General features: G+C 36.1%; 1 protein-coding gene across 1 annotated transcript in view; it reads right to left on the bottom strand.

Moving 5' to 3' along the window:
- The window catches only part of LOC108508138 (diacylglycerol kinase beta-like), a gene marked incomplete at its 3' end in the record, with an annotated part of 108,979 nt that extends 81,761 nt beyond the window's left edge, over positions 1 to 27,218 (bottom strand). Inside the window, exons 1-2 of the mRNA XM_017836705.1 lie at positions 27,167 to 27,218; positions 21,939 to 22,203 (exon numbers count right to left, since the gene is read on the bottom strand). Of these exons, the coding sequence (XP_017692194.1) occupies positions 21,939 to 22,008 (70 nt within the window). The remainder of the gene's footprint in view (positions 1 to 21,938; positions 22,204 to 27,166) is intronic.
- Positions 27,219 to 27,571: the final 353 nt, after the last annotated feature.

The raw sequence follows: 27,571 nt of genomic DNA, 5'->3' as shown, positions 1-27,571 counted from the left end.
ATGATCTCTAATCATCCTAAAAAATATCTGCTTGACTATTTAATTTAAGCAGTTTAATACATTTGGGTTTTTTGTCCTCTAGAGGCTTAGAAGACAAAGCCCATTTGCTCTCAAGCGTTTCTTTCTCTCTTATCACTTCTTAGAATTCCCTTTTCAACTAATAAAAAAAAAGCAGGCAAGAACACACAAATTATCAGTCATCTATGTTTCAGTCCCTCAGAAATATCTTTAATCCTAAAATTATTCTATAATCAGTTTTTCATGGCTTTATCCCATCAATCTGTTATTCATTTATATTTTCCCACACTTACCTCATTTTTCTCCAACCTTATTCCCCAGGACAGATGTTTGCTCTTTTGTGTGCTACCACCAATTGACAGTTACTGTGTGATGGATAGAGTAATACATAGGTATTGTGTTTTAAAACCTTAAAACTTGTCTGTTCACTTTTATAAGCTTACCCCTCTGCCTTTGAAAAAATCACCTTTTTTTACTTTAGGTAAATGCAAAATGAATTGCCCTCAGCAAATCTGAGTCATGGGGAAGACAGACCTTTATTCAAAGGGAAAGGAATGACAAGTACTACAGACCTAGACTGATTTTTTCCTTAAAACACTAATGATGAACTGTTGGATAAATATACTTGAGTGAATATCTAGGTGACCCTGCCTTGGTGGGGTGGTTGGACTAGGTGATCGCCAGAGGTCCCTTCCAACCCTAACTATTCTGTGATTCTGTGAATAAAAAAAGATGTAATTTTGAAGGCATCATGTGATAAAGATGAAAGTCAAGCAACTCCTACTTAACTATAGAAGTTTAGTCACTGAGTGCACCTGACAGATATACATGATGATATCATGAAATAAATCTACCAAGAAACTAAAAACTCCATCAAATAAACTGGGAAGAACTTCTACAGATGGGTTAAACAAAGTTCTACAAATTCCAAATACGTAACACAATAAGAGTGCTTCTTACCCACGAGAATGCCAAGAACATGAATAATAAGATAAAGAACTTGTTAAACAAGTCCAAATCTTTCAGAGTTAAGTTTCATTAACTTGGGTTTCATTCCTATAATTTCCAAGACAGTAAGTCATCTTAAATGCATTTCTAACATTCACTAGGGGTTTTTTAGAGCCACCAAATAGTGAGTGATCTATGGAATTTATTTGTATATTTAACTAACAGTTTGGAACAGGAGAGCAACCAGTCCCTCTGTCAAAAATTTAATTCTAAGGTACCAAAAGTACCTAAATTAAGCCAGTTCTTTTAAAGCTGTGGGAGACATACTCCCAATTTGACTGCAATGTGAGCATACCCTAAGACAGTTTTACTTATGCTTATCTATATCATCCAACTTAGTATCTTTCTGCTCTATTAAAACATGCAGCCATATGGTAGGTCTACTGTAAAATGACACGGTACATATAAAAATATCTTGAGCATATACTGTACGAATTTATTCCATGAAAAGAACCATTAGAGGTTAGGACCCACTCTGGACAGTTGCTATAAGCATCATACTGATCAAATCACAAATTTTTATAGAGCAATTTTGTCATTTATCTGTCTTTATAGTCAGAACATCTTTTAGTGATTTCTGGCAAGTTCACCAAGAATTTCCTTGCAAAACTGTTTCCAAATCACAAATGAGTTCCCCATCTTTGGGTAGGTCCTTCCTTAAATCATTCCTGATAAGAACCAGTAACCTTTGCAGCATCAAGCATCTACCTTGCCAGTTAATAATATTACATCTTGGGGGGGGGAGGAATAGAAAGGAGATAAACAAATCAATTTATTAAAATATCTTCTGTCACCTATTGTCAAACCACAAAGATATGCCCCTAAACTGAACCTGATGTGTATTTAAAAGAAAGAGATAAATGTCTATTTACTATAAGCTTAATACAAACTTTATATAAGCTTATTCAAATGTTTTATGAATGTGTAGCCCTAAAATAAAGGTATTATAACAACATTAAGTTGTCTAACCTAGTAGCAGAACACCAGTAACATGATGCTGGTATTTATCAACTTAATGTTACCACAAACAAAGGCAACATAACAGTAATGAACTATCAACACTCCCAAGTCCCAGGATTCAAATTTATATCCCTTCCTAATCCATCCAATTCTACCAAGTATGATCACACTGGACAGGTTTGTTTATTTAATTTTATATTGCTCCATTAGGAAGATTAACAATGATACTCTCCAGAGCATCTAAGATCCAGATAATTAGAGCAAAAGTAAGCAGAAAAGACATGAGAAGGAAAGAAAGATGAAGAGTTAATCACCAAAAAGGACAAATGGAGCAGGAGGAAACAAAGAAAAGATGGGGAGAAGAAAAGAAAGGAAGAGGCAGATGAGACTTCAAAAATAGCAAGACAGAAGAGGAAGAAGTTCAATTTTCTGATCTTCTATTCTTTCACCTCTCTTCTTTTGTTCCTTCATACCTTTTTTTAAAAAGTTCTAACTAATGTCTCTTAAACAGAAAAAGCTCTCAGAAATCCTATATCACTTACAAAGACATTAGAAAAATCTAAAAATTATGATCTCATCATTTTCCAAGTTTCCAGAGACCTTAGCTTTCCAATGATCCAAAAGAATGACTTCCATTTCAAAATAAAAATACTCCACCTAATGCCCTCTACGTGAGGGGAAAACTCATAAAAAATTGCAAAGTAATGTTAGAGCATTCAGAAACAGGCAATTACAGCCACAAGAACCTTAACTTTTCCCAAACTTTTGTATCCATCATTAACTTGTAGCTGAACATTCTGAATGTTCCATAAGTCTGATTATTAAAAGTATTTAAATGTAGCAATACATTAATAAAAGAGTTTTATTTAAGAAAAAGAGGCAAGAGGATGATTGGAAATAAATTCTCTTAAAAACCTGGGGAACAGACTAGCTGTGAGGGAGCTCCAATTCCAATGGAGTCACATTTCAAGTAAACAGAAGAGCAAACTATCTGTTAACTTTTTGACTCAACTGCTTGTGGAGATGAGGCTTAATAGGCATAGCCTGCCTCGGTTCAGAAGAAATTGAGAACAAGGAAGGTTACTTCAGTGAAAGACATCAACGCAAAGAAAAACAAAATTAAATTTCAGAGCTTTGTCAAAGGATATTGAAGGAATGAATTTAGACCTTTCCCTTGCTTTTCAAGATGGGCTTTTCCTTTCCTCTTTTATATCTTCTTTCAGAATTAGAAAAAGGACAATATTTGAATAACTATGTTGTAAAAACACTGTTTTAAAACATTTTAACCCAAAGAATCTGTTCTTGAAAAGAAGACCTTGGAAGTCCTGAAGCCTGACAGGCATGCAGTAAGTGCAATAGACAGCAGACAAGATCTTATGAAAAGATATAAGACATTTCATCTCAAGCAAAGATAAACTCTAATGTCTGTGGGGAGTATGGCTTTCCTTAAGCAATGGTACTATAGTACTATGTTTTATTGGAGCCTATCACAAAACAACTGTAAAACCAGAATTTACTGAATGCTATTTAGCAGGTAACAGGCTTCCTGACGAAACACTATTAACAATAAATACAGGTATGTCATTTTTACTTGGTGTCTAGGATGATTGAAGCTGGCCTGTTCCACTCCTCCTGCAGCTCCATATGTTGTTGTTTATTCTCTTACAAGGTAAATTTTTTTTACGAGGTAAATTTTTAAGCTTGGATGTGGTCTCTAATTAGGCATATAAGAAAACTGTCACCACATTTATGCCCAAGTTTCTCTCAGAGCAAAGACTTGGTTTTGTTCTAATGCTTTCCTAACAGTGTGCATTTAGTGAAATAAGGCTTATCTCAGACTGTGCATTAAAAAAGATGTCAGAGAATAAATGACTTACTAGCTTTCAATATGTATGAGATCATGGCTTCAAGATAAGTCATATAATAAAGACCCATTCTCCTGAAAGTAGTGACGTACAATCCTCTGCACCATTATGAAATATGCCAGACCTTTGTCAGAATATTTCAAGCTTACTGTCATTCACAAATAGCAAACCAGAGAATATACTCACAGAAGTCACACGAGAATAATCTACAATTACCCCCTTTTTCCGTGTTTTTTAACAAATTCTACATCTGAAAAAAAACCAACACCCAAGATACAGGTATGAATATAAATAAAATGGCAAGACAGAAGGATACTTTAATTTAGACAACAAAGGTTGAAATTATTGAGGTTGCCTTCAAAAATAGCATCACTCAAAACAAAATTCTAAGACAATACAGAAATCTCTTTAATGATTTCAGTTTTATTTAAATGTTACATTTCATATAAAGCTGTGCAAATTATTTGCTTTTGTCCCATCTAAACAACTTGATAAATTTCTAGTAGAAATTTCCTTTGCTGAAAAGAAAAACAAACACTTCAGTAGATAACATGGTTCAATAAACCATTCATAGAACTGTAGAATGGCCTGGTTTGGAAGGGACCTTAAAGATCATCTAGTTCCAAGCCCCCTGCTGTAGGCAGATACAACTTTCACTTGACCAGGTTGCCTAGAAATCCATCCAACCTGGTCTTAAACGCTTCCAGGGATGGAGCCTCCACAACTTCTCTGGGCAACCTGCTCCAGTGCCTCACCACACTCACAGTAAAGAATTTCTTCCTATATCTAATTTAAACCTACTCTCAAAGTTTGAAACCATTCCACCTTGTCCTGTTATTATATGCTTTTGTAAAAAGTGTCTCTCCATCTTTCTTGTAGACTCCCTTCAGGTACTGGAAGGCTGCAATTAGGTCACTCCTAAGCCTTCTCTTTTCCAGGCTGAACAAACCCAATTCTCTTAGCCTTTCCTCATGCTCTGTCCCTCTAATCAAGTTGGTGTCCCTCCTTTGGACTCACTCCAACAGGTCAATGTCCTTGTGCTGGAGACTCCAGAACTGGATGCAGAACTGCAGATGGGGTCCCACAAGAGTGTAGTAGATGAGCAGAATCACCTCCCTTGACCTGCTGGCCACACTTTTCATGCAGCCCAGGACATGTTCTTTGACAATCAAATTTCACTTTCCTTTATTTCACCTCCCCTCCCCCGCCAAGTAAAATACTGAAATATTCAATTCTGTAAGCATCCAAATGTTTCGAAAGGAACACCGCAGTGTTTTGTTTCAAAAAAAGTGTTGTTCTGTGTGCCTACAAATGGCACTATTATGTAAAGAGACTGTGATTAGCTTGAATCAGGCACTGGAGGAATTCTAGAGCTCCTGAAATAAGCTGAAAATAGACTCCAGCTGTGCTGCTGCACCACTTTACTGCTCATTTCTAGCTTAGGAATCTTTACACTACACTGCAAAGTACAGCACAAGCACATTGCTTCTCTGGGAAATTCCCAAACATAATGGGCTTTTATTCTTGTCAGAATGTCAAAGTCAGCATCCACAACACAAGTACTCACACAGAGCCCCTTTCAGTTCTACACAGGTTATCAGTTCCACCCGTGAGCATTCAGTCCGTTGCCAAACAGTGTTGTAAGGATGGCCCTAAGGAGAAGCAGAGAGCTGCTTGTGTGGGGACTGGACATGGCACTGCTGCAAGAGGATGGTGAAGAGACGAAGGGAGGACATGAATCCTGAGAGGGAAGGGGTGGGACAGTTGCTGACTACTGCTGAGAGCACAACTCAGAAAGATAGCCTGCAGGCTGCCAGAGCTTCCCAAAAGCTCAACAAAACAAGATAGCTACCGGTGCTGGACTCACACTGCACACAGAAAACACACCGTTTTCCTGCTACCAGAATTCTAGTAATTCCCTGGAAACTTCAGTCACTCATACAACAATGTGCATCATATGGAGTTAACTGTAATCACATAAAAGCTGGAAAATTAGAATGAAGGCTTCTCATTCAGACTGTGTGTCCTGTGAAGACATTCATTGCTTAACAAAGATCAAGAATTGATTCAAATTGTTAAAAAGAAGATAAATTAAATATAGAAAACCAAATATATTTTTAATATTTAATTTTAACATCCCAATCTTTCTGAAAACACAATGGAATCCTTCACTGGAGGAATACTGTATGCTTACTTATTCTCACCTCAGCTTCTTTTCAGTGCTGTGGCTTCTCTCTTTATTCCAATCCTCACATAAACCCTTGATCATTTCATGCTTACTACCTTGCTTCCCATTAAGCTTTCTTTCCTCTTTATTTTTATTTAATCCAAAATTTCTCTGATCTTAATTGCTACTGCTTTTTTCACCTGTGCCTGCTAACTACTTATCTTTTATTTCTGATGGTTACATACTTGCAATCATTTAATCGAAATAACTTCTAAAAAAAGATCTTATCTGCCTCCTTCACTCTCTCTGTGTTTATACTTGATCTGCATAATTTTTTAAGACAAAGGATTAATGTAATCTTAAAAATCTATTATGTTCTGACTATGGTTAAAAATAGATAAAAACCTGATAAAATGAAATGGAGTAGTCTTTTCAGAAGAAATGCCGATAATGAATTGATTTCATAGAAAAGAGTGATGCATAGAATTAATTTCATAGAAAACAGTGCAAATTAACACTCCTAAAACAAAACATAATTTTTGTGGTCAGGAAGATTTAAAATTGATTTTCTCAGTTTTATCAGGACTCCGAAAGCAGACTGCTAAAGAATGCATGGAAGTTTTAAGACGTCATTTGAATTTCCAGACCTGCAAGTGGGAACATAGCAGAACATTCCCCTAAAATGACTATTCGAATTACTAATTCAACAGCATTACTGCATAAAATTTCAAAATGCAACTGGATGCAAACCAAAAAAGTTTGAAAAATCTCAGATCTGCAACCTCCAAAGCTATTTACTTATGGTCATTTGGCAAGGGCTGGCTAACTTTTGGCAACTTTTACAAAGCTCCATCAGTCACTGAAATTATGCAGCATAAGCTGCTAGACTTTTATCTAAGACTAAATATGTAAAATGGGGGAGAAAAGAACGCTAGAATATCTATGCAAATAATTTTTTTTTCAGAATTATATGGAAGACTATTACACTAAATTGAAAGTCTGTATCAATAAAAGTGGGAAGTGTTCTTTCATGAAAGATTAGGACAAAACTGATATTCTGTGTAACTATTAACACTAAAAACTGATTATGAAAAAATATATAGTGAAAATAATAAAAATCTGCTATGATAAAGGACTTTGTTCTCCTTCTTTTGTGAAAGGGATGAAAATGTTTCCCATTTCTTCCATCTGTTTCAATTTTGCACAGTAATTATTATTGGTTTGTAATAACTGAACAGGTGGGAGAAATGGGAAGCATTTTCATCCCTTTCACAAAAGGAGAAAAAAACCGATGTAGAATTCACTTTGAAAAACAGAACAGGGCACTGACACAGTGCTTATGAAAAAAAAACTGAACCGATAAAAACAGGCATTTAGTAAAACAATGCAGAAATCAAATCCCCAGAGATGCTTCACAATCTTTAAAAAAAATCATATTATGAACTCTTCCAAGCTAAAACTATTGGACAACTGTGGTACGTGTTGTTTTTTTTTTTCTTATTATCATTCTTTATTTTTGAGGGATAGTGGTAAGAGTACGAGGTCTTTAAGAATCTTGGTCTAAAAAAAAAACCTAGAATGCTATGAGTGACATAGTGTTCATAGTGACGTATTAGTGGTCTGAATAAGAGAAAAACTTACAAAAACTCACCTTCTGCTATATACAGGACTAATCACAATTAAAAACCCTAAAAGTTTACCTTAATCATCACCTCTGAACACTACACACACTACTCTTTGGCACTATATGTGTAGCAGCCAGTAGCAAGAGAACACAACTTTTCTATCACTGCCAGCATGAAGAGCAAACTAGTATGGAAAGAGCTTTTGCATATCCCTGGGTGTCATAACTCCTGAGGGGAAAACCAGGACATGACAAATTCTTTCTGCATGGGATAGAATAACTTTCTGTACATATAACATATTAGGTGGACATTCCTATCCAAGAAAATTATGTCATTTCTTATCTTAAATAACATCTTTCAGGATAAAACCTAAAGTACATATCAACTGGCAAGTTTTATATGACATAATATATTCCTCATTCATTAACCCAAGTTATATAGAGCAGTTTCTGCAGCTTTATTCATTAGATAGAACACAACACAATGAGGTCTGACTCAGTTTCAACCCAAAGACTTTCTATAGTGCAGACCATATTGCTAGTTTCCACTAACAGAACTAAATGAAGATGTGATTATATAATCCTTTGTGCATAATTATGCAAAATGTAGTATTGCTTTTTCTGTCGAGATAGACCCTGAACAAAGATCAACATATTTGTGCCTGAAACCCTTAGAAAACTTTTCAGATACGTGCCTCCCAGGGCCAGGATACTAAGCTGTAGAGATGACTGGATTTGTTTGAGTGGTTTTCCCTTTTTTTTTTAGGGGGTTGAGAGAGGAGAGTGTGTAGCTAGCCAAAGATGCTACATAGGTTTTGTGGACGGATAACAAAAAGAGAGATTAAAAAAAAAAAAAAAGGCATGGGTGTTGGAAAGGAACTCAAGTTCTTCTGAAATATGTTAATGGTAGGAAAACCATGAAATTCAAAGTAAACTTAGGTTTACCCAAGTTACTTTTAAAAATATGAGACTGGATAACTTTAAGCTCCAATGTTTACACAGAACTGCAAAGTATTTTAAGAGTAGAGTCTGTTTGGAAGAGTTTGTAATTCGAAGAGCAGTTTAGTAGTCCTCATACATAGTCAGTCATTACATCTCTAGAACACCATTAGAAGAAAGCGCTAACTCTGGCACTTCCATCTTGAAACCTAATCCAGAAAAACTTCAACATTTGCTTTAATTTAAATAAATAGTTGCACTGGGAAATACTTCAGAACGTGCTTTTGCACCATTTGGGACAACTTAATTAACATTCTTTCTCTGAATCCCTAAAAATCCTAGAATTCTCTTAAAGTATGGATCACTTAAATTTACAGCATATTGTCATATACTGTTTGGAGACAGCATGGTCTTCTTTGAAGGTATCATGTTAGACCACAGATAAAACAATGAGCTTGGACTTGACAAGCAATGTGACAAGGTTCATTGTGTCTGAAAATACGGTTCTATACTTCAAACATGAAATGCGTCTATACTCCTCTAAGTATTATTTAATTCTTAATTAACTATCTTCTTATCTGCTAAAGCAATCCTGAATGAATAACCATTTCTGATTTATTCTAGAATAAGAACACCTCTAAAGGGACCGTAAGTGGTTTTTTTCAAATTCCAGTTTAAGCATATGCTTTGATTCACCCTAACACAAAATTTGCTAAGTAAGTATCACAGAATCGCAGAATATACTATGTTGGAAGGGACTCTTTAGAATCAAAAATAATAGTGCTTGTGTACATCTTCACAGATTTTAATAATAATGAATTTATAGAAAAACTTCTAGAGGGTTCTCTACAGAAGACAAAATAGCATGAAGTGATTTAAATCTTTGCTACATGATAAAATTTGGCTAGCCACTGAGGTCCTATGAGAACTCCCTTCAGCTACAGTCATTCTATCAGTCTCACAATTACTTTTAATTATTATTTTTCATAACCAAACACCAAATGTCAAATCAGAATTTCCAAAAATTAAGCTTTAGGTACTGAGTTCTATTTTGGCTCCTATCTGCGGTTGTGGCTCTCTAAAAGCCAACTTAGATTTTGCCTTAATAACCTATTTCTAAAATTTGTTCATCTCAGTTTCCTTAAATCACTCACAGCACTACCTAGGGGTTGTAAAAATAGCACAGATTCATGAATTTTGGTCTAACAAAAGTTGGTAGGCTCCACCTTCATTTGAAGCCAATTTTTTTGTTTTATCTTAGTTTTCACTTATTTTAATATTTTTTTCCCTTTCAGGACTTTCATATTTTTTTACCCAGGAACTCTGACTCTCCTATATTTGTGCTGCTAAAATTGTAACCTTAGTTCAAAGCTAGAGTAACATACTTATCTTGTCACTCACTCTTTTTCTTTGCATCTCTTCAATCTGCTTTCATCATCTCTAGTACAATTTCAGTAATTTCTCAAACTCTTCAAGCTTAGCAAGTACTGAGGTGCCTCTGCTCATTAAAGAACTCAGACATATACTTAGTATATAAACCATCTTCCCATCCTCCTCTCATAAACATCTAAAATCTTCACCGTTCCCTTCCATTCATTTTGACTGCTACAATATACAGGGTCTTAAACAATATACAGCGTATGCTTTCTTCCAAAGAAGTCATGTCTCTAATGATTGCCAAGGTCTTTATTTTGATACAGGTGAGGATGCTGGAGTCTGTCCCATCTCTGTAGTGAATTTCAAACAAATATCATATTAAAAGTAGAAATGGCCCTCTATTTAAAAAAAAAAATAAAAATAAAAAAAAAAACAAACCACACAAAATAATCTCCTCCCCCAAAAAACCAACAAGCAAAAGCAAAATCAACAACAAAGAAACAACAGTTAACAAAGCATCTTAAAGCTATTCCGTATGTCTTCATGAATGAAAGCATCTATTCCTGGTCCAGTTAATTCTAGGAAATACATTCTTCAAAACAAACTCATTATCCCTATCATGACTGCTACAATTAATTTGAGTATCTCAATAACAGAATCACAGAATTGTCAGGGTGGAAGGGATATCTGGAGATCATCTAGTCTAACCCCCTTGCCAAGGCAGGGTCACCTGCAGTAACACAAATTATTTGTACCTTTTTATGTTTAAAATAAAATCAAGAATTTGTATTTTCAGAAAATGGTTATATTGGAATTTAATCACAAGTTCTTTTCTACATATTCTGTACTGGTTTTAATAAAATTATGATCTACACAAAATCTGACAGTTCCAAAGACAACTTTAGCAACCAGTAATGTCCTCAAAAAGGCATTTAATTTTGCAATGCAGCCAACAAAACTATGGAGTGACACTCCATAGCATCCACTAAAAATCTCCCAGAGCCACACAAAAAGCAATGTATTTTTAGGGCCTAAAAACACAATGAAAACATACGCAATTATGAGCACATTTTAAATTTTTGCTTCTTTTAGTTGGCAAAAAACAACAGAGAGGAATGCAATCCAGAGCCCTTCAACCCCAGCTAATGGCAGAAGGAGAGAGGCCTTCTGACACTATCAGGCAGCCCTAAGCCCACTCTTTTTCAAACAGACACCTCCGATTCTTGATTTGAGCCATACAGAGCAACATATTTTCTGTCCTCAAGAGGAACAAGGAAGGCAGCTTTGGCTCTTCTTTCTTTAAAAACCCAGGAGAGGCAGAAAAGCATAAGCAGTAACACTAATAGCAAAGTATATTTTTTCAGTGGATGAGTTGGACAAGCAGGTTTCCCCTTCTCTTTTTAGGCATATGAAGCTTTTCTGGGCTGAGAGGACCTACCATGGGCTACTGGTTTATTGAGTTTAAATCCCATAAAAGTGAAGTAGGATCATCTTTTCTCTCACAAGTATTTTTTTTTTTCAGTTTGTCTGATGAGTCATGAATTGTCACCATTTGAATTACACTTTCCAGCTCTTCTATGGAAACAGAAAGACTAAAAATACATGCTTTTAATGGGAGCTGAGATTCTGCTACAGTCACATGGCTCCCCAATTAGTCCATTCTCCCTTCATTTTGTTTCTTCAAGGCTTGGTGAACTGTAATTCTCTGTTTGTGACATCAGGCTCATTTCCACAGCAACCAATTGAATTATCCCCCAAATAAGAATAAGCAACAGGAACAGATGAACTCTTAAGAAACAAAAGCTTCTTACTATTTACATGCAAATGTCCATAGAAACAACTAAACAATAACTGAAATGAAATATGGAAGATACATAGAAACACAGGAAATATAACAAAGGCATAATCAATGTTTATACATTTTACAGTGTATAAATACACATTCAGTAATTTGATGATCATATGTCAGATTTTTAATAGCCACAATATATGTTCAACACCAGTAACAGCTGATGGTGCAATATCAGGTGTTGATGACTTGTATCTGTGCAGCTTCAATTTTAGAAAGAAATCATTATTTTTCACCCAGGAAACAGAAAGTAAGGTAAGATGACACCACTTGCCTTTCAGAATTCAAAGACCAGCTACTGCACACCACGAATTCCTCAGCCACAGAAACTTGAGAACATCTCTCTTATGAGAAAAGGCTGAGGGAGCTGGGCCTGTTCAGCCTCAAGAAAAGATGACTGACAGGGAACCTCATCAATGTCTATAAGTATCTAAAGGGAAGGCATCAAGAGGATGAAGCCAGGCTCTTCTCAGTGGTACCAAGCAATAGGGCAAGAGGCAATGGGCAGAAACTCATGCATCTAACTAGGAAGTTCCACCTAAATGTGAGGAAGAGCTTCTTTACTGTGCAGGAGACCACACATGGAAATAGATTGGCCAGAGAGGTTGTGGAGTCACCTTCACTGAAGATATTCAAGAAACGACTGAATACAATTCCAGGCAATGTGCTCTGGGATGACACTGCTTGAGCAGGGAGGTTGGACCAAATGACCCACCATAGTCCCTTCCAACCTTACCTATTCTGTGATTCTGTGAACTAGTGTTTCTATTTTGGACTTTTTAAGAACTCTTTATAAAATTTCCTTCTTGCAATGTTTTCCCTGAAAATGAAAATTCATAGTTATTAACTTTTCCCATAGAGACTTTATCATAATTTCCTTCTACTATGGATCTATCTACATGTATAAGAGTTAACACAAGCCCTGATACTATCGGCAGTGCTAGAGCTCTGACTAACTTAATCTTTTCCAGGCACAGAAACACCCACTATGCCCTCAGCAGAAACACTGAAAACTTAGTAACATAATTTAGAAAATAATAACATGAAAATAAGGGTCTAACATTATCCAGTCTCAACACAACCAATCCAATATCCCTACTGTATTGAACTACCGTGTTTCTTTGCTCAGCAAGACTGAGCAAATCTCAGAGTCTTCTCCAGTGATTGCCATCTCTTCCACATTGTCCCAGATGAAGCAGATGTACAAGATGCTTGCAGGTAAATTGTCATCTTGTAGTAAGGCCACCAAATGCTCTTGATGATGAGACAGTATCTTCTTTATCACACAGCATGCATTTCCAGTGCCTCTATATGTTCAAATGATGGGTTTGTAATAACAGCCTTTCTTAACAGTATTTTCTCTCTGGATTCTGGGATCAATGCAATTTGGTACTACTGAACAGGCTGAATCAAATTTTTTTCCTTTTTCAGTTCCTCTAACATTTCTTTCATAAGAGATCTAAATAGGTAGAAAACTTTGACACTTCCACTAGCTTTCCTAAAATGGACAAATAAAGTGTGTTAGCACTAGCACAAGTGACATCATTTGCTTCATAATACTTTTGTTACCCCTAAATAAAAGTTACAATTTTCTGAGCCATCATATTTTTGACCCTGGCAATCAAATATTCAGGAACCAGAAACAGCTCTTTAGGACAGAAACTGAAGCTAAAAAACAGCTAGTGCTTCATTGAACTGATCTGACCCTGGACCAATTTGTCAACATCTTCAAAAATTTTGAATTACAAGTTTACTCTAAGGGCCTACTGCATTCTCTGCTTTTACTAAATAGATTAAGTCTCTTCATTTTATTATATATGACCTCTTGTTAGCAGTCTCCAGTCAACAGCACAAAGCAGCAACAGTAGTCTTGCATTTTGCTGACTATAACCACTTTAAATCAGAACTCCTTAACAAGTCAGATATTTCTGAAAGAAACTTCTGTTCTGCAGAGGAATAGGGTCTTTTCCAAGCTTTACAATTCTATGATTCTGGAGGATCTAATAAACAGCAGGTGTGTCGCAATTCTGCTAGCTGATAGTAGCAAACAAATATAAATTCACTATTTTCTGCTCTTAAAACTTGACTCCCTGCAGCTGACCTATAGAGTTTCTTGCAGCCAGAACACAGGAGAGGATCCCTGTAATTAACTAAGACATGAACATAATAGTGTAATAAGATAAATAAGATACTCCAAAAGTCACTTTGTGACTTTACGTTTTGCCATTACTATGTACAATTCAAATACAGTTCTGTGAAACTCAATAGTTTCTAAAAGAATGCATCGAATTAGAATATATAGTAGCCTGAGAGGAACAAAAAGTAACTTATTGCATGACGAAGGCAAATGTATTTAAGTAACTCAGGAATAACTTCATAGACCCTTTAACCAAAGCAAGGAGTTCACAACTCTCTTCTACATCATTCCTTTCTCTAAATAGTTTATTATACCTTAAACAAGTTGGATGCCCTTTTTCAGTATAAGCATGGAAGCAGGAAACAAGTTCTGCATACACAAGTATCCCACCTGACCCACGTAAAAGGCTCCTCCTTACTCACAGTTGTGGACAGAGTCAATATGATACTGTTTACCCTTGACAGGTGAGCTGGAGAATTGACTCGCTTCTGTTTGGGTAAAAAGGCAACTGCTAGTCACTGAAAGGCACATATCAAGGCAGAAACACTAAGCATTTTACCTCATTAGAAAGCCCACCACAGAGCTCCAGATCATACTGTATTACCGTGTGTTTATCAGCTTTTTTCCTTCAGAAATGCTCAGCTCATCACCATATCTTACATTCTCTTCAAGACCTAACACAGAAACCCTCATTAAAGAAAGGAAAGAAACCCACTAATACTTCTGCAGTTGATATTGTGCCCAGCTCTCAATCTCCCACAACTTCATCTATGATATGATCTTCAGAGGCAAAGTCTCAACTATGACTGGTTAAATGAAAAACAAATTCACAGCTTTGTGTCTTTTCTATCCTGGATTTCAGTCTAAAACAAGTCAAAGTTGGTTCTAATATCCTCATTAGTGCATCCTTCCTTTGGACTGAGTAAATCTGACTACAACTTAAATATATCACATATAATGTTTCTATCCCATTTTCTCTAAATTGGTACAACACAGGAATGTGCACAAGGGATTTAAAGTCACATATCTGAAGAAAAAATGTACAGTGTTATATCAATAAGCATAGTTCATAGTCCACCTCTCAGGATTCAGACTCCATGAATTATCAACTGGTCTGTTTTTCTGGCCACTCCATCCCCATTTTGCATGCAAAGAGTGGCTCTCTCACTAGACCCAGTATCCTTCTCCATTAAGTTCACCCAAGTGCATGGGATATTGCACAGGCAGACTCCACCTTTCAGCCAGTCTGACAGATTCTGACAAAACTTTTTGAGAACCTAATTTCCTCCACCTTTACTATAATAATGGCCAGTCTTCGCGAGCGAAGATTTGGGAAAGGTCATTAACCCTTCGAGCCTGCGCAGTGGATTTTTTAGGTGAGACACAGCGTGCGCTGAACTGAGCCCACCCTTTAATCCTGAGGTTCATCTGCCGGGGCCGAGCAAGCTTGGACAGTGGCAGTGAGGTCCTCAGAACGTAGGTTTGTTTAGAGTGACCTTCTCTTAGATGGATTGCCACACAGGGCTGACGAGCTCCATCTGCCCGGGGGGCTGGGAATCGAACCCAGGTCGCAGCTTTACTAACAGGAGCAGAAACACCATAATCCTAAAATCCAATACTTAGGATAAAATTATTCTCAGTAATCACCATCAATTTTCTCTCTCCACTTTCCATACACTCAAAAATAGCTGGTTTTGGCAATCTGTATTTGATGAGGTCCATTCCCTCATTAAAAGTAGCACAATTCCATGTGGCATTAGAAGCCTGGGACACTCTGAGAGATTGTGTAATAGCCCGTAGCTGCTGCTGACCCACTGCCACATTTATGAAGTTCCCCCCAGGTTATCATTTATACCCCTCGTAAAAGAAAATATTTTCCATCTGTGAGGACCACAGAATCAAACTACTCAAGAGGTTGTCTCTCGCAACCTCATTTTGAACCAAAACTTCTGCTGACCTTCCCATTTTTTTCAGTGATCTTTTCACAACTTCCTCTTTTCTGTTCCCCTGTAAAATTGTTACACTGTTTAGTTCTTGCAGTAGCTATTGATACTACATGAAAAGACGCTGCAGCTGCTGATGCTGTTTCTGTTCTCACAGTTGCTTCAGTAGCACTCAGCATCTATTTCTATCTTCAGGCTGTGACAGTCTGCCCAAGGCCTCCTCCACTGGCCTGGGAAAAAATCATTGCCAAAAGTTTTGCAGAAAGGTTTTTTCAGGCTTTTTCCTCAGGGCACATTTTGTTGACAAACTCGAAAGGACAACACAAAACCAAGCTATTTCCCTAGAGTGCACATGCTGCCAGATCTCAGAGGTCTTTTTCCCCGCCTACTGAGGGAACGGCAGAGCTTCTTTTTTTTTTTTAATGCGTAGCTGACTCATTAAATAGTCTTGATTTAACTGTTTCCAATCTATTCAATATTTCCTCACTTGCTTTTGGAGCAGGATCCTTTAAATTTCCCTTAACATATAATTTGGACTCCAACAGCCATAAAACTTCATTTAATAAAAAGGAGATACAAAATTCATTTAATAAAAGGGATTAAAAAAAAAACCTGTCCAAACTAATCCAATTTACCATACAGATAATAATCACAATGAAACTATTTATATTATTTCTCTCTAATGCCCTTACAATTCAGGCTCCTGTAGGGAGTAGTACAGAACAACATATCACAGAACCACAGAACCATTTAGGTTGGAAAAGTTCTCCAAAATCATCGAGTCCCACCTTTGACCGATCATCACCTTGTCAACTAGACCATGGCACTAAGTGCCACATTTAATCGTTCCTTGAACACCTCCAGGGATGGTGATTCCACTACCTCCTTGGGCAGTCTGTTCCAATGTTTAACAACTCTTTCTATGAAGAAAATCTGTACCAACCTGAACCTCCCCTGGTACAGTTTGAGGCCATGTCCTCTCTTCCTGTCGCTGCCTGCCTGGAAGAAGAGACCAACCTCCACCTGTCTACAACCTCCTTTCAGGAAGTTGTAGAGAGCACTAATGTTACCCCTGAGCCTCCTCTTCTCCAGGCTAAACAACCCCGGAACCCTGAGCTGCTTCTCTTAAGATTTACATATACTAGTATTATATAATTTAGAAGAAACTGTCTCTGCCTGAAGAGTCCTGTACGTACCCTACCCTATGCCATGACATTTATATGCAGAAAAATCCCTACATCTTTTCACCTTTCTTTCCCACAGCTAGCACTGATCATGAAATCTAAAGGAGAAAAAAAAAATATGAATTTTCTTCTCTTGAGTGCATATATTTTCCTAGAATCTTCCGCATTTGGTGTAGGCTACATTATTGTTGTTGTCATTATTATCACTATTCTATAATAACTACACCAGTTATCTCAGTTGTTCTACTTTTCACAAATTCTTCTGAGGCAATTTAAAACTAAGCAAAGATCTAATGCAAAATCTTTTTTACTATTTCCTCTTTGAAACAAGAGGAGAGAGGAGATTTTTAATTTGACTGGCAAGAAGGACACAGAGGAACTGTCTCTGGAAATAATTTTTCTTCCAAAACCACACATATGCATATTAACTGCAAAGAGCCAAGTATTAGGTAATATGCTCTTTGAACTCTAGAAATACTTTAATTTTAAGTAATATTTAAACTGTTCCAAAAATTCACTGAAGTCCCCAATTATTTAAGTATGGTAGGCAAAAGAAGAAAGGGCTTAAATTGGAAGTATAAAATTGCCTTGAATTGAGCTCAAAAATAATTCTGTAAGACAAAATACAGATATTTCTTGGATTAATTTACTGAAAGATATTCATTTACTGTGAAGTTCTAAGTGTTGCTTAGAGGGAAATACTGTGCGAGTAGGAACAGTGATGGAGAACTGATTCTCCTTTGCTGTTGAGTTATATTTATGGAAATTGAGAAAAGCTGGTATGTATTTCAAGCAAGAAATTTTACATTCAGGGTTTGTGTTCACCAAACAATATAGCTGGATAAAGCAGCAAACCATACTATAAATATGTGAAGAAGAAAAAGGGTAAAAAAGATGTAGTAGGAACTTCTCAAAGTGATACCAAGGACAGTACCTGCACACAGAGCTAGGGAGCGTGCCTTGTTTAACTGTACTTGCCAGAGTAGAGAGGCTATCATCAAGCTCAGAGAAGATTAATTAAAAGCAGAACTACTCTGAACTAGAGCCAAGTGTCTTTCAGTCAGAAAGCAGAAAGTACATGTCCCTCTCAGAGCACTAGAATCCACATGAGTTCATTAATGAGCTTTATACAGTGAAAGATCCAACCTCTACTCTGGTGACAAAAAAAAACTGGATTCAGACCTCTAAGTCCAAGACAGATACATAATGTCCACACTCAATCAGCTACAGTTGTGCCCATACAACTCAACTCTGGATGTACTTTTAGCTTATTATCTGTGCAGTCTGTATCTTAATATAGTAGAAAATTTCTTTAAATGACTGAAGTCAATTGATGCTGAAGAGAAGTAGCTCATTTAGATGCCTCATGAGTTCTGTTTCAGCGTAAAGACAAGAAGAGTCACCCGTTTCTTAGAAGCTGGGTGGACCCATTCCTCTGTTCTCAGAAACTGTAACACTTGCAGGTGTGACTCATTTCAGCAAAACCTGGCAGCAAGTCTTCTTCATAAAATAGGTAGAAGAGAGACAGGATTGCTTCTAGATAGGGGAAAGATCAAGGATATGCTTTCAAACCAAGATTTAACCTCAAAACCCTCAAACCTAAATCCCTCACTCCTACAAGTATGCCCTGTCTGCTATGCAGGAGAATAGTCTGCGTTATCAGCTATAGGGAATCCAAACTAAGGCTTTCAGATCTGCAAGGTGGTGTGTGCTTATGCCCAGGGGAGAGGCTGGGGCTGTCACATAAGCAAAATTCTATCTCGCTCTGTAGCCAGCTTAGGCTGAGGGAATTCAGCTTCTGAAGGGAACTGTGACTATCAGCCATTAAGAGTATAATCGAAGGCACTGACATCCAAGGTAGACAAGTTTTGGTAGACTATACTCTTTGTCCCAATACTCACATTAGGCCTGATTCAAATTAAAATACAGTTCCTAAACATTGTATTTTTAAATTCAAGACAGTGTATCTGTTCAAGATTTCCATAGTTAAAACAATGCAATTTAGGTAAGATTTACAAAGTAAAGTCTCTACACCAGAGCAAATGACACTCCTGCATATCAGCAGGTGAGTGGAAGACAAACCACTTTACTATGAATTCACTACTTATTCCAAAGTCCTTTGGTGAAACCTACTCCTTAGCACGAGGCAAGGCTGGGGACTCATCACTACCACTTGTTGGTGGGCAACTGCCACAAAGTCAAATCTCCCTACAGTGTTATCTTCTGACACACGTATCAGCCCTCCATTCTGAAGGAGACCCACTGGTACTTGAAATCCCATGCTGGAGAGAAATGAGCAATGTCTTTTTTTAAGAAATTGTTTGAGGGCTTTTGTTGTTTGGGGATTTTTTATTATTTTTTATTTTCTTAAGTAAATAAAACTCTACCAAGTCATCAACCGAAATATGGTGCTTCTTCTGTTCACTATCTCGATATGTTCAACAAAGACAATGAAATATCAAAGAAATTCTAAATTCAAACTTCATGAAATTCCCCATAATCTAATTATAATTTAAGAATGAGTAAAGATATCTACTGTCACATTGTGTATCTCTGCATGTTACATTAAAATGTATCAAATTCAAATATATTAAACACAATTAAATATTTATTTTTTAAAATTGCATTCTAAAGTCTTAAGTCATACATTTAAAGACGTTGTAGTCATTTAGCTAAATTAAATTGGACAGCATAGAAATTCAAAATAAGGTGTATACCTAGGTTTTATTCCCTTGGCATTTTATATGAAAATTTATATACGATTAACAATTTTTTTTTTCTAATTGCCTCAGAAATTGAATTGTTTATACACATCTTTGTGTCACATTTCACATTTTCAAACAACTAACACCCTTTTATTACAGAACAGCAGAGGAAGTATGAAAGGCAACATATCTTTATTTACACACACAAACCTGATCATAAATTCAGGCAACTTCCCCAAATACTTTATTCTGGTATCAACAGCTCTACTAAAGCAACGGCCCTGAACTATAATGTGTGCAAGAAGTCTTGGAGGAGCAAAGGGAAGCAGAATGGAAAGGAATATCTTAAATGCCTTTATTCCCCGCATGGAAGAGAACAAATATTTTGGCAAACGCAGCACTGGAGGCTTAAACTATAAGAATAAATGGAAATAAAAAAACCTCACATAACTATTCTATGTCTATTATGAATCTTCTAATTCTGGTATTGAAAAAAATATTGAAGAATAATTTTAAAATATTTTCCCACGAAATATTAAATATTTTCAGAAGTAATAAAAAAAAAAACAAACCTGCTCCATTATAGTTACTATTTTTTGGTGATGTAATTTAAAACAAAGAAGCTTAGTCATATCAAAAAAGTGAAATGCAAAGTGTTCTTTGCAATGGTCTCTGAAAGCAGTGGATCATCAGCACAAAATTCGGATGTATTCTTTCTAAAATCCATGTAACTGGACTTTGTTTCCCTTTATTTATTGTTTCTGTGTCACGTACAAATAAAAGAACTACTAAAAAGCATGGATATTTTCATTTCTCAGATTCATACCAGATTCTTAAGACCTTCTTTCAAACAGAAAATCCCAAGTGATTAAATACAATGTTTTATATTTCACTATGAAATGAGAAACAAAATAGCTCTTTGCCCAGTAACATCATTAAGGATTTAAAGCAGTATATGATACAAATTTCCTTCAAATCTATAGCTTATCGTTCGAGATGAGAATGTGACATGGGGAGGAAACTCTTTAAGAAATAGAATACTTCAAACTGCACAGCAACTGCTGTAGAAAACTGTGAGACTCAAATATACTTGTTCAAGAAAGCATAATTTAAATATTTCTACCTGATTTCTTTTTTTGTTGTTGTTAAATGACATTGCATTATATAAATTGTAATTCATGGTCTAACTTGATAACAAGAAAATATTATGAATCTCAATCTCATTCCAGTGGAATGTACTATTCAATAATAATCCCATTATTAATTCTAATAATCATTTGATGATTATTCTGTCAGATGACTACACTGAAATACTATTAAGTATATGCTGTGATGTCATAGGCACAAAAACCCAAACACAATCACCCGTATTCATTTTACCTTATAAGCATATGTTTCCCTTAGTAATAAATCAATAGCATTCATGAATCATATCAGATGTCCTCTGTTTTTAAAAACATAAATTTAGATTACTTGTCATACAGGAGAACTGCCTAAATGTTCTTCAACTTTTTCAGTTCATTTCTTATCAGGCTTCCGAACTATCTCCTAATTTTGTCTTTCATGTTCAGTATCTGCTCCCCAAGCACATAATTCTGAGCCATTTAAGTTGCTCAAGAAACTGAAAGGAAGTTTTGCCTGAGCAATAACTAAAGAACTGGATCTTCAGCTTAGAGAGATTTTTGTTTCTTGCTCTTTCACAGGACAACTCCTTCACACTGCTTATAGAATTTATTATCTTCATACTGGACACCTAGATGTGTTTCTCTTGGAATATCCATGCTTCCTCTATGACTGAGCAAGTCTTCTTTTCAACTACAAACCCCACTCTAGTGGCCTACAAATTGTGATGGCAAATTGAGGCAAATTAAGGCAAAGCCTTAAAAATATGTTCTCCAAATACAGTCACATAACCCATAGTCAGTTTACATGGTATCACACTGGAAAAATATTGTGCAGAAAAAATGTTACAGATTCCAATAGACTTTGTTCTTTCCTTTTAAAGAACATACCTTTTGGGTTAAAAAAATAAACATAAACTATAATTTAACCTCTTACTTGACAGTGAATAATATCAATAATATAACAATTTTATATTCTGCATTCAAAATATTCCTAATTTTTAATTAGCCATAAATCAAAATATTTTAAAAATTACTTACATTCTGCATATTTTTGAAGTTGAGAGAATTCTCCAGGGCTAAGGTTAACCCACTTCTCCTGGCTCGTCATATTGGCAGTAAAGGTCCTCGATATATATATATCAGTAGAATATTCCCTTTGACCCAGGTGATATAAACTCCATAAAGACTTTTAGCTTCAGTTCACAGTGTTTGGGGTGTGCAGAGATGGCATCAGTCTATGTGGATGAAGATTTTGGTGCTATGGACTGTTCCAAATGCGTTGCTTCAGTGGCACGTTACAACACTGTTAAAAGATCAAATATTAGAACAATAAATACCAGTTTTCTATGGGAATAATTGTCACTGATAAATACTTTCTGATACACAGTTTTGCTCAAAATCCTTCCATATGGTATTTGTCCATAAACAATTTTACATGTATTTCCAAATTTTATTTATTTTTTAATTGCAAATGCTTATGTGCAGCATTGATAATCAAAAATTATCAATGTTGTTTCTGATGAAACACATTGTGTGGGGACGTTTCTGATTTAGTAACAACCACTGCAATAGTAGATACTACCTATCAGTAAACTTAGAGTTCTTTTTGATTTTAAAATTGGATTGTACCCCATTATGTTGTGTTACAGCACTGTGTGGCCTTGTCAGAAATGCTCTGAAGCTTCTCTTTATGAAATGAAAAAGATTCTGCAGTTTGGTGAGAAGTTTACATGAGAGCTATATAATTAACTATTCTACTAAAATAATAGGGGTTTGATTTCTAGAACATCACAACATTGCTGGTCACTAGTGAAAAATCTAGTATAACTGCTCATACCATCACAAATCACTTCAGGAAAAAAAAAAAAGATCAAACTGTGGGTGTCTTCTCATCCCCCTTTTATGCAGTTTCTACCTCTGTAGGACAGACCTTACAAAAACAATGCATTAGCAACACCACTCCTGGAACAACAGGTAGGCTACTTTTCAGCTAATTTTAGCCATCTGAAAGTCAGATACATCATTTGAGATTGTCATCTCAGGCACTCCCTTTAATCATCAGAGACAGGTGACCCAGACAGCAATTAATCCCTCCAGTTTCAACATAATCTTGAAATGTGATGAATTGCCTTCCTGTGGTATTTATCTTTTATTGATTACAGAGGTTGCCTAGAAGACAAGTTTAGACCAGAAAGCTAATTTTAGACTGTAAATGGAACCTCTTCATATGCCTAGCAATGTATCAATTATAAGGGTCAAATTACAAAAAGAGCAAAGAAAAAATTCAGACCAGAAGAGACTAACACAGTAATGGAAAGAGTGCTAAGGAGGAAGATGTTGGTAGCTAAAAAAGAACAGAAAAAGCACAAAGATGTCGAAAGGAAAAAAGCTAGGAACAGAAATATATAACAGCCCCTCCCCCCAGAATAACCTAATCAGACAAGACCTTTATTCTTTTATTTTTTCTGTTTTACATACATAAGTATCATTCCTGGACAAAGAAACTCACACAGGAAGATGCCTTAGTCCCAGAGCATGCTTTCATTGCTCTCAGGCCTTTCCTGATGAATGATTTGAATGCATGGACTATACTATGAGCAACTAAGGCTAACTATATATAATAACAATTGCTTTGTTTTTTAAAAATTTGTACCACGAGAGATTCCTATGCTCTTCATCTCCTCCAAGTAGAATAAATGATATGTTGGAAGACGTGGAAACACTGATTGAACAAATAACAAAAACTAACAGGAGCGTGGAGATTGGGATGAAAAAAAGCAACATTAATGGGGATAATGTTGGCCCAGTGCAAGGCACATCAGCCCTCAAACATCAGTGAATCAACATCAGTACCAGAAAAAGGTCAGCTACTAAAAAGGCTAAGTGATATTCAGTAAGAAAAGCTATCATTGTGAACCTCAATCCTCATATTCATAGCAAGAAAAAATAACTATGGTCAACGGGGCCATTTTAATCAAATTAGAGATGTTTCATTTCTAATAATTGATTAGATTGTATTGAAGACAAGAAAGCAATGTAAGCCCTTGAACTGTGTTACTATTTACAATGTTTGTTTTTTCATCTGAGATTGTATTGAAGACAGTTTTATTTCTTCAAATAGGTATATTTTTCTTATATTCTTGACAACTGATTAGATTTTACTGAATTCTTTTTTATATTTGCATGATTGATTTAATATAACCAAAATTTTCTACCACAATTTCATCCAGGTTTACTATTTGTTTCCTTAACTACATTAGCTTCATTATCTGCAACAGCTAGGCTCTACTGCCTAAAACTACTCTTGTAAGGAAAGGTATGTGACCTGAATGAGATGACAGCAAAAAATTTAGTATGGGCATAGCATCTCACACGAACAAAGAAGTAGTTTGTGTGTAAGACAGCAGTTATCATGGAATAGATGACAGAATTTAAGGTTACACTTTTATACTGAAAAACTCTAAATGCAATTTCTGTCCTTTGAAAGGGAAGGTTGTGGGGGATGTAGTGGAGCTAATTTTCGGGTGTATTTGAAAATAGGAATGGGGAGGTAGGCAGTTCTCTGGGGATGGCTAGCTGGTCTTTGGCCTCCAGTCAGGTCCTGTACACCACCTCAGTGTGTGTGATGCAGGAATAAACAGAAACATAACGGGGAAGATCTTGGCAAAAGGAACTCTATAGGGGCTTCCTTTTTTCAGTTTCCTGTTAAGTTATGCTGAAGCAGAGTCCTAAATAAGGAAAAATCCCTGCATCCTTTAGTTTTTCACAATTAAACTTTTTACAGAGACATCTTTCCATTTTATATAGATAATATTGTATTTATTAGAAATCAAGAACAGTATATAGGTGCTGAGGACAAAAGCCATCAATGCCTATTTGTGTTACATGATGTTTACCATTTGTTAAGGTAAATGATGGAAGACCACCTATATACTATATAAATACCCTAACTTCTGTACAAAAAAATATTAATTTATATAACTTTTTCCAGTAGTGTTTAACATAAATGCATTCCTTTACACTTTATTTTATTGCTCTTTAAGTACTCTGGGAAGGTCACACAGTAAGAAACCTACACGTAAGTACATGAAGAGGAAAGCAGTAAAAGGGATGATACTATCACATAGAAAAAACAGAATGTTTAACTACAACAATAATCAAATGTGCTTGCTGGCAGGCAAAATAAAGATCAGCAGCTCTAAACAGACACACAGTGATTTGACATGTTCATGCAGAGATAAATTACTCTGAAGAACACAATACAGCACAGAGCTAAAATACATATGATGTCAGGTAGGGAGCTTTTCAGCAATCCTCTAAGTGTTTGACCTATTCTGGAAAACTCAGATCTATGCATACATTTTGCTAGTATACCCTTAGGCAAGATTCACAGCCCTCTCAAACAGACACAAAGCAGACCTTACAAATAAGAGAAATTAGAAACACTGCATTAATAAACTATTCATTTTATCACAAAAAGAAAAAAAAAAAATCTTCCTCCTCTATCTACTGACTATAATAAGTCTTAGAATTCCAGCCTCCTTTTTATAACGTTTTCCTTTCAGGATTTGAGAGTTTATTAAGTGTTCTGTCAGGATTTGTACCAGGCCATATACCCAAACAAGGAAGCAAAGCTTCGTTAAAAAACTATACAAATCAAATTATTTAGCATTCAGCCAACAATGCTAACAAACAGATTTCCTGGAATTCCTCATGCCACTGAAATCCTCAGCTGCTCTGCAGAAGCCAGGCTGAGGAGAGAAGAGAAAGAATTATGCAGTGGAGAAAAAAATATAGAGGCACATCCTCTAAATGCCAACCTAACCATTCAAAATCATCTCATTCCACCTCAGTACAGTCCTCACTGCAAGAAAAGAGTTTTTGGAGACTATGGAGAAAAAAAAATTACATCAGTCCCACCAGCAGTTTCAGCTTCAAACTTTGGCCCATGGAAACACATCCAGCTTCTCAACCAACCCAACCCCCTCTGTTTCCTCCTGAAAGGCAGGAGAGCTTCTTCTGAGGTCCATCCTCACTGCTGGGGTTACAGAAAGTTTCCTTCCAGAGAAACTACAGTTTTCCACAACAGGCCTGATAAGTGATTTTTGCCTAAACAATAGGAATAAATAACACAGAATATTTTATACCTTAATTGGTATGGAGGCTGAAGCAATAATGCCTTTCAAGAACTTGTTAGCTAGATCCTGTGATTTCAGCATGGGTGACATCACACATTTTCCAAAGGAGAATTTTTACATGTCAGATAACACATGCTTCCACATGTGCCTGAAACACTTTTCTCTGTTCTCCGCACAAAAACATGCTAGTAATCTCTAATTTCTTGGAAATGCAGGCATTATGTACAGATACAGATACAGATATATAGGTGTTCCTGCAATTCATTTTATACTTCGTACAGAACAATGTCTGTAATGACAGAAATACTCAAAATTTGCATAATTGAAAGTTTAGTAATGAATAGTACAATTTTTTCCAATTTAGCAAAAGATGTTTACTGATGTAAATTAACATAATTCTGAAATATAAACTATAAACATTGATACACTGAGATCAGTGACAATTTGCTTATCAAGCTGAAAGTCTCTCCCTTTAAAGGAGTGACCAGCACAACTCAAAAGCACATTTATTTTCCTGACTATTCCCAGGTGTACTAGTCTGGGACATGTAAAAAAGCTATTTAAATTTTAATACAAAGATATGGACTGTATTCCTCAGAGAAGTAATTATTCAAATTCACTTCCTTGAATTATTTATATGGAATATATCAGTAAACGCTGGGAACACATGCAACACAAGCCCCATCGTGACATGATAAGCAAAATACTTGAATCTGAGAAAATATTTCACTAATGCTACAGCTTACGACAGTGAAAAATATTAGCAACAAAAGCTGAGCTTCGATAAAAACTGCTCAGAATGCAAGACAGCAACATCACTGAATATAGTTACTTACATTTAAAATACAGGCATACATTTTTGACTGTAATTTTTGCTTTACTCTGCTATGGTTTAGCCCCAGCTGGCAAGCAAGTAGCATGCAGCCACTCACTCACTTATTCTGTGCCCCAGTGCGATGGGCTGGAGAAGTCAGGAAAGGAAAAAAAAAAAAGGTAAACCTCATGGATTGAGATACGACCAGTTTAATAATTGAAACAAAGTTGTTAAGAACAATAATGATAATGAAAAGGGAGATACCAAAAGGAGAGAGGGGAGAAAAACAAGTGATGCACAATACAATTGCTCACCTTAGCAGCAATCAGCCTCCCCTGGCCAGCTCATCCCTGCGCAGCAATCAGCCAATTTCTCCCAGTTTATAAGAGAGCATGACATTCCATGGTATGGAATATCCCTTTGGTCAGCTGGCCTGGCTATGCTCTTTCCCTGCTTCTTTTGCAGCTCCTCACTGGCAGAGCATGGGAAACTGAAGAGTCCTTGACTTAGGGTAAGCACTACTTAGCAACAACTAAACAGTGTATTATCAGCATAATTCTCATACTAAATCCAAAACACAGCACTGTACCAGCTGCTGAGAAGAAAACTAACTCTATCCTAGCCAAAACCAAGACACTCTTCCTGTACCTTAACTTCATCACATGATTTCTTTAAAAGCAACTTCTGACAGATCTTCAGTTTTCCAACTCCTAGGCTTG

The sequence above is a fragment of the Lepidothrix coronata genome, unplaced genomic scaffold (genome assembly GCF_001604755.1).
Source record: "Lepidothrix coronata isolate B3197 unplaced genomic scaffold, Lepidothrix_coronata-1.0 Scaffold282, whole genome shotgun sequence".
In the NCBI taxonomy this organism is placed as follows: Eukaryota; Metazoa; Chordata; class Aves; order Passeriformes; family Pipridae; genus Lepidothrix; species Lepidothrix coronata.
Note: the sequence above shows the minus strand (reverse complement) of the source record. Positions and strands in the feature narration are given on the sequence as shown.